This window comes from Thunnus maccoyii, chromosome 18 (assembly GCF_910596095.1).
Source record: "Thunnus maccoyii chromosome 18, fThuMac1.1, whole genome shotgun sequence".
Taxonomy (NCBI): Eukaryota; Metazoa; Chordata; class Actinopteri; order Scombriformes; family Scombridae; genus Thunnus; species Thunnus maccoyii.
Genome location: NC_056550.1, coordinates 12111195 through 12119805, shown reverse-complemented (window position 1 = coordinate 12119805; position 8611 = coordinate 12111195). Strand labels below are relative to the sequence as shown.

Genomic DNA, 8611 nt, shown 5'->3' with positions numbered 1-8611 from the left:
TGTCCTTTTTAATTATTATTTCACAGAGGTAGAATCAAGGCCTTGATTCCAATATTTAAATATTCATCACCAACTCACTTATATCTAAACAGTTTATTAATGATAGCAGTTTTATCACTCATTTAATCAACTCAAGTCTCTGTATTTAATGAAACATGTCAAGTGTTTCAAATAATGCATTTCTACTTTTATACAAAAAATATTTTATTGATATCCAAATATATTTTTGAGAAATGGAAACATTTTGTAAATTCAAATATAATTTCATACAATTTAATTTTACTATAATTTTTAAGGAAGGTTATGTTGCTATTTATGTCGTTAAAATGTATATTTAATGTCATATTTTGTATAATTGAAAATAAATGGTAAATAGAGGAGGTGATATTTCTATGACTCTCTTATTACTGTCGGTAATACAGTAATAAACTGCTGTGTCTTCAGTCTTCAGACTGTTCATCTGCAGATAGAGCTTACTGCTGGATACATCTCTGGAGATGGTGAATCTACCCTGGACTGACTGGGAGTAATAGATAGAAGAACTAGATGTGTGTATAAAAGTGATCCTCTCTGGTCCTTTACCAGGAGCCTGTCTGACCCACACTGAGTTTCCAAAGTCAAACCCAGATGTTGTGCAGGTGAGTCTGTGGGATTCTTCAGGTTGTTTAACTGCTGGTTCAGACTCTGTTGTGGTCTGACCTTCAACAGCAGTTAAAACAAACAGAACAACTACCAAGAGTGTCCACTTTCTGTAAGCCATGTTAACAGTGTGCTTAGTATTTCAAATCCCTTCATGTATAATGTTAACTGGACCCCTGAGAATTTGTTTACAGGAGCTCCTCCTGCATCACTGCTTTGAAAGTCAAGTTTAAAGTTGAGAACACAACACAAAATAAAACAGCATTTATATAGTTTGACAACTATGAAATACTCATTTAAAACATTTAAGAAAGATTTGTTTTGCTTAAGTTTCATATATTTATGAAGAGATTTATTTAATTTTATTTTGTTACTGCAAACACCAGAGATGTGAAAGCAAAATAATATAAATAGTATCGATGCTTGAGTTTGCTGCAGCTGATTTATACAAACTTTTTATGGGTTTTAGTGTTTGCATATTGCAGATGTTTGCTCTAAAGGAAATTAAATAAGGAACTGAAACCTTGTATAACCACATGCAAAAAGAAATATATATATATATATATATATATATATATATATATATATATATATATACATATATACACACACACACACACACACACACACACACACACACACACACACACACACATATATATATACACATATATATACATAAATATATATATATTTGATGTAGTTAGGTAGAAAATGTCTGCTGGCTTATCGGTCAAATAATTTACATGAATGTGATCTTTGCTATCACATTGAAGACAAATAAACAAAACAGTGGAAAATGTGGACAGTTAAGTGTGTTTACAACTGAAAAACATCCATTTATCCTCTTAGTTCACAGCCTTTGCAGTTCTCTGTGTATATTGTACTGTAGTTTTAATCCCACTCCAAACTAAGAAATGTTCATCAACTGCCTTCAGACTCTTAAATCTCAGTTTAGATAGTTAGAAAAGTAATTTAACTACACAAATGCTGTTTACTGTTTAGCAGTGGTCTTCTCTGAGAAATGGTTTTACTGAGACTCTTATATGGAAAAAGCAACAAATGCTTATTTAGTATTATTATTTGTACATTCATATCACTGTTAGGAAATACACTTTTAATTCCCATTCAAAACCCCATTAATGGTTCTCAAAATGTGTTTGGTTAGTTGACATGTTTTAGTTTAATGTGTGTAAGATGTCCATAAGTATTTCTAAGTATTATTATTAAATTGATGTTCAGACATGAGACACTTTAACATTCATGGTTTAATCAAATCAGTTTAAACATGATTTATTTTGTTATCAAGTTTCTCATTACTCCCTGTGAGTGTAATTGGCAGCAGATAAGAAGATAATATAAATATTCTATTGTTTTAGTCACCAACATATTGCTTCTTGAAAACTGCTTCATCTCTGGTCAAATGTTGTGTCCGTGGAGGTTTTTGTGCAGCTGCTTCACTGTCTTCAGTCACTGTGACTCTTCGAGCACAGAAGTAAACAGCAGAATCTTCTGCTGTCAGACTCTTGACCTCAAGGTACTGAAACGGCTTTGAAAGGAGCTGACATAGCTAGCAGAGTTTGAACCTGTGTCCATCCTCCCAATCCACTCCAGAGCTTTGCCTTGTCTCTTTCTTATCCAGTGAATATTGTAGCTTGTCAGGCTATAACCAGATATGATACATGACATCTTCACTGTCTCTCCAGGTCTTTTCACCTCAGAGGGAGACTGGTCCAGTTTGATCTCACTCTGAACTCCTGTAAGCAAAAAAATGAAGATCATCATCCATCAAACTTGAAAATCACAGGTTAGACATTTACAAAAGAAGCAAAAGAATTGGTTTTCTTACCATGAATAATAACTGCAAACAATAAACTCCAGACAATTGTGTTTTTCATTCTGTAATAAACACTGTGGTTCAGTGCTTTCTGAACAGAGTGTTTTAACAATGTATAAAACTCTTCCAGTTGTTCTGCTCCAAATTATATGACAGTTGCTATTGCTGTATTTTTATAAGGAAGAGTTTGCATAGACTTCCCTCTACAGGTTTAAAAAGGAAATGTTCAACACAGATACATTTTCATAAGTAGAGTATCTACAACAACAGAGGAAAATGTAAAATATCAAATCCCTGCTAGTTAATATCTGACCTGGTGGAGAAGGTGAACAAAACTTTTTTTTCAACATTGACAATCTTTAATTCATGATGTAGCAAATTACTTAATTTCAGTTTGGCCAAATAAAAAAGGAAATCTGCACCCTATTTGTTTCTGCCTTCAAAGATATAGAGGTTCTGTGAATTCCACAAATACAAATTGTTATCAACTAAGCAGAGAGCACTATCTTTATTAATGTTCATATTTAAAACATGTTTTTGTGTGTTTCAGTCACATGAATCTCTGGGTATTTGTGCAGGTCTGTTGGTGGTTTGTATCACTGTGGGGCTGCGGACACAGTAATAAACAGCTGTGTCCTCAGGCTGCAGATTCAGTCCCTTTAATGTCACTGAACTAGTAGAAGTGTGTGTGTAATAAAGAAACTTGTTCTTCAGAGCATTATTTTGCCAAAGGTCACCTCCTCCACTCCGATGTATAATCCAGTCCATTGGTTTTCCTTCACACTGTCTGATCCAACCTGTTGCATAGCTGCTATCAGTCAGAGAATAACCAGAGACCTGACAGGTGATGGTCAAAGACTGTCCAGGCTGCACAACCATTGAGTCTGGCTGGATGAGATCAATACTGTACACACCTGTGGAAAGAGAAATCAACATTATCTCCATCATTCATCTGACTATTCAGTGTTTCTAATGTGTTTATTAGTGTGAATCCACTGAAAGCTCCTCACAGGATCCAGCTGCCAGCAGCAGCATCAGAGCTGCAGAGAACATGGTTGATGTTGAAGCTGAACTGATGTGAGCTCTTCTGTCCTCTCACTGACACACAGACACACACTTCACTTCCTTATGAGTCACATGTATTTGCATATTGTTGAATAATTGATTACATTTTATTTAAATAGGTTCTGTTGAAGGTGAAAAGATCAGAATTTCTCCTCAAATCCAGACTGAAGTAGAAATTAATTATTGTATCAAATAAAGTTATTGTTGAATTACATTGTTATAAAGAACATTTATATAGACCTGAGTTCATTCATCATTTTAATTTTTAAAAATCATATAAAGCTTATAAAGATACCTCAGGTTAATGTAGTACCTTAGAATTTTCTCTGACAGAGATTTTTATAGCCAACATTTTACTATTATTGTTGTAATGTAATGTATACCATAATGCTACAATAAAATACATCAAAACAAATGTATTGTTTTGTTGTATTTTATTTCATATTTTCTAAATCTCTGTGAGGAAGGAAGTGAAGACAAGAAAGAAAAAGAAAGATACAACTATTTTCAAGTAAAAAAAATCAAACATCAGTTTTTGACAAATATTTTACTGTGTGTCTGTATGTACAGTATATATCTATTTAATTACTGCAGTGAAGTAACAGGGGAAATACTCAAATAGCATGTATAGACTGAAGTTTGTTCTGGTTAGATGGAGGTTTGGAGCTTTGAATACAAAAGTTTGAATGTTTTCAGTTTTTGCAGATGTTTGAAGTCACAGACATGTAGCTCAGAGAAACTTGGAGCCTCTGGACAGATGTTCAGGAACTGAAACCTGTGTGATGATCTGCATAAAAGTATTTGTTTTCCTTAAAAAGAAAATTATATTAGTTTAAAACAATCTTTAGCAGGGAGTCTGTGAGATAAGCTGACAATGTTGACAGTTTAATGTTGTTGCTGAATTAGTTGAAACTTCATTGATGCAGTACTAAACAGCTTCTTTTATATCCAGTGAGTATTTGAGCTTTGATTTCATATTAATCCTACAAACTGAGGAAACATGAGATAATCAGACTTTTAAAAATTAAGTCTCAGGTTAAACATTTAGAAAAAAACATTTAACTGCACAGTTAATGTTTGTACTTCAGTGATCATCTTATCTTTAGAATGGTTTTCATTAAGTGTGTAAAACACACTCAAGTCTTTCTTGTCCAAAAGCCTGTTATGGATCATAAACTTTGAGAGGCAGAAATCTTAATTTAAGCTCTTTCTTAATAAGGAAGATAGTTCCGTTTATTAATATGATTTACATATCCAAGCCATATACTTCTCTTTTTAGAAATATTTTTTCTCTTAGAAAATGCATCATTTAGGCCAAACAAAATATCACATGATTCTCAAAAAGATGAGCAAGAGTAGAAGATTTATATAATTTTCTTGATTTACTTAAACTAAGGACATTAATCAAATCAAGTAGGTCAGGTTTTTCAACCCAGAGATGATGATCATTGTAGGATTTTGTACAGCTGTTCAACCAACTCAATTACTGTGAGTGTCGAGCACAATAATAAACAGCAGAATCTTCAGTCTTCAGACTGTTCATCTGCAGTCTGTTGTTGTCTCTGGAGATGGTGAACCGGCCTTGAACTGACTGGGAGTAGTATGTGCTGCCACCACTACCACTGATATAAGCAACCCACTCCAGTCCTTTTCCAGGAGCCTGTCTGATCCAGTGCATGTAGTAGTCACTGAATGTGAATCCAGATGTTGTACAGGTCAGTTTGTGGGATTCTCCAGGCTTTTTAACTGCTGGTTCAGATTCTGTCAGAGTCTGACCATCAACACCTGTCAAGACAAAAAGAAAATTGTTATTTCAATTTTTTAACTTTTTGAAGACGACTTCAACTTAAGATCAGTGAATATTTTCACCTGCCCAGCAGATAGTTAAAAGCAGCAGTCCTGTCCTATAGTCCATCATGTTAAACTGTGTGTCCGCTGTTCTCTGTCATCCTCTCTGCAGTCAGATAAGTAGAGGTGGAAGACATGAAGGTTTTGCATTGACTCCTCCTAACAGGGAGGAAACAACTGGATATCACTTTTTGAAACTAGAATAAATGCTTACTGACCAGGAAGCAAGACCCATCCATGTTGGTGCTGTTTTAAAATTTTGTCATTCTTCAGATTGAGTAACTTATTTATCAACATTAACACAACAATTATCGATACAATTTATATCATTTGATCCTATTTGCATTACAAATGACCATCGGTGTGCACATGGTGCACAGTGGTGCACAGCATAACTGGATAGGACATTATAATAGATTTTGGCTATTTCATGGCAGAAAGTGGGTAACTCATTTCCTTCCCTGCCATTGCTTACTATGGACTTTACTGATGTTAAACCTAATCAGTACTTGGCTGCCCCCTAGAGTTTTAAAACAGGGATGGTAACTGTTATTTTTATATGACATCCAAGTGAAGTTAATCACTTGTGAGAAGGGAGATGTGAGTGATTAAAGCTCTGTGCAAGTCATCTGTTTCCCTGCAGCTTCCATCCAATGTACTGAAGCACCAACATAACAATGAACACAAAAGAAGCAGAAGAATCCTTGTTGTCTGTCAGTAAAGATGAGTATTGTATGATTTTGTACAGCTGTTCAACCAACTCCAGTCACTGTGGCTCTCGAGCACAATAATAAACAGCAGAATCTTCAGTCTTCAGACTGTTCATCTGCAGATACAGCTGTTGTCTGCTGTTGTCTCTGGAGATGGTGAACCGGCCTTGAACTGACTGAGAGTAGAATTTGGTACTACCACCACCACTACTGATAGTTGCAATCCACTCCGGTCCTTTTCCAGAAGCCTGTCTGATCCAAGCCATCCAAGAGCCACCAAAGTCAAATCCAGAAGCTGTACAGGTCAATCTGTGGGATTCTCCAGGCTTTTTAACTGCTGGTTCAGATTCTGTCAGAGTCTGACCATCAACACCTGTTAAGACAGAAAAAAGAGCCTAACATGCATCAAGTTGCTAATACAAATGTAAATATGTCAAATAAAGATCTGTGGAAATCTTCACCTGCCCAGCAGATAGTTAAAAGCAGCAGTCCTGTCCTATAGTCCATCATGTTAAACTGTGTGTCCACTGTTCTCTGTCATCCTCTCTGCAGTCAGATAAGTAGAGGTGGAAGACATCAAGGTTTTGCAAATAACTCCTCCTCACCATAAGTACATGAATAGATATCTGTTGGCATTTAGTTTTTCAGTTTAGTTATTAGAAGCCAGATGTTCATTTTGTATCTATCTAAGCTGTTATGTTTAAGGCTTGTCTGACATATTTTAATTCAATTTGTCTGCAATGCTTGATATTAAGATACCACCCAAATTTCTATCAGGAAAGCAGAAATTGTGTATGTCACCCCCTGTCGGTATATTCTATATTCAGTACATTTATCCAACACCACACTCGTTCCTGCAGCCCCCGCAAACCTCCTCTCTCCACCATCCAGGACCAAGCTGCTCCAATCTTAGGCCACTTTGCTCCTTTATTGTGTTTTTGTTTTCTAGGTTCTTTAAATTGTCATATAAAGTGTCTTTGAGTATCTTGAAAAGTGGTCTATCCATAAAATGTATGTTTTTTTTTTTAAATAAATGAATATATATGTCTTTATTCCCTCTTTACTTTTTGTTTCATACAAAGTGTCATATAATCATGTATATTACAAATTAATTCATTATACAGTCAAATTAGAACATCAGACTTGCAGATAAAATGAGTTACACCCTGCGTATTGGGAGTTTGAGGCCACACGTACTGAGAGAAAGACAAAAGAAGAAAATCTGCTAAGTGGACTAATTTATATCAGCATTTAATTATATGTTTTTGTCCATGCATTAATACTTTCAGGACATCACTTCTTCTTCATATTGGATTGTGGAATCAACATTTTATACATTTTATGGATTTTTTTGCAATACATTCAAACACAGTGTTAGTGGAGAACAGACATTAATATGTTTAAATTCAATGTTCTTTTAATAGACCCTGGTTAGAAGGAATGTGGATAAAAAAACATTAAAATCAGTGATTTGGGACAAGTGGTATTTAGACTACTGAATACTCCAAGTCTTTGAGGTAAATAGTGGAAGTAGTTTTTGTATGAGTCTCCTATTACTGTCTCTCACTGTGTCTCTGGCACAGTAATACACTGCTGTGTCCTCAGTCTTCAGGCTGTTCATCTGTAGATAGAGCTTACTGCTGGAGTCATCTCTGGAGATGGTGAATCTACCCTGGACTGACTGGGAGTAATAGATAGGAGAACTGCCTGTGCTTATATAAGCAATCCACTCCAGTCCTTTTCCAGGAGCCTGTCTGACCCAGACCATCCTATAGCTACTGAATGTGAATCCAGAGGTTGTACAGGTCAATTTGTGGGATTCTCCAGGCTTTTTAACCGCTGGTTCAGATTCTGTCAGAGTCTGACCATCAACACCTGTCAAGACAAAAAGCAAAGTCAAGTGAAACTGGCTGGTAAAACAAATAAAAACTATGTCATATTAAGATCAGTGAAAATACTCACCTGCCCAGCAGATAGTTAAAAGCAGCAGTCCTGCTCTATAGTCCATCATGTTTAACTGTGTGTCCACTGTTCTCTGTCATCCTCTCTGCCATCATACAGTATAAGTAGAGGTAAAAACGAGTTTTGCATTGACTCCTCCTCACACAGACATCTCACTTATTGTTGGTGAATGTGCAGGAGGATTTGATTTGTTTAAAATGTCAACAACACAATCGATTTTAACAAGTAACAGTCATACTATCCCAGTCCTTTGAATGCCTTCTTTAAGGCAAATGCAGTAATAACACATTTGTAAAACAAAGAGAACAAACTTCATAGTAGAAGCCGTTCATCCACTGAATTCTACCACACATTACTGCTGAGAGATCAATCATATGACATAATATTTTTCGCAAACATCCCAGAATGTGTCTCTTACTGGAGGATTAGTTTTTCTTGACACTTAAGATCAACAATAAAAATGGATCCTTTGTACTGTAACTAGATGTACTATTACGTTTATTCATACATGGACAACAATTTTAACAATTAGATTATTGTCTGTGGCTTT

The 8611-nt window shown here is 35.4% G+C and overlaps 2 gene segments (V, D, J or C); both read right to left on the bottom strand.

Annotated features, from left to right (window-relative positions):
• Positions 1-1966: 1966 nt before the first annotated feature.
• LOC121883905 lies at positions 1967-5628 on the bottom strand. The segment is given in 5 exon segments: positions 1967-2188; positions 2335-2396; positions 3274-3380; positions 5029-5323; positions 5604-5628. Coding segments are annotated over 5 exon segments (663 nt in total).
• Positions 5629-7591: 1963 nt separating this feature from the next.
• LOC121883904 lies at positions 7592-8110 on the bottom strand. The segment is given in 2 exon segments: positions 7592-7974; positions 8062-8110. Coding segments are annotated over 2 exon segments (432 nt in total).
• Positions 8111-8611: the final 501 nt, after the last annotated feature.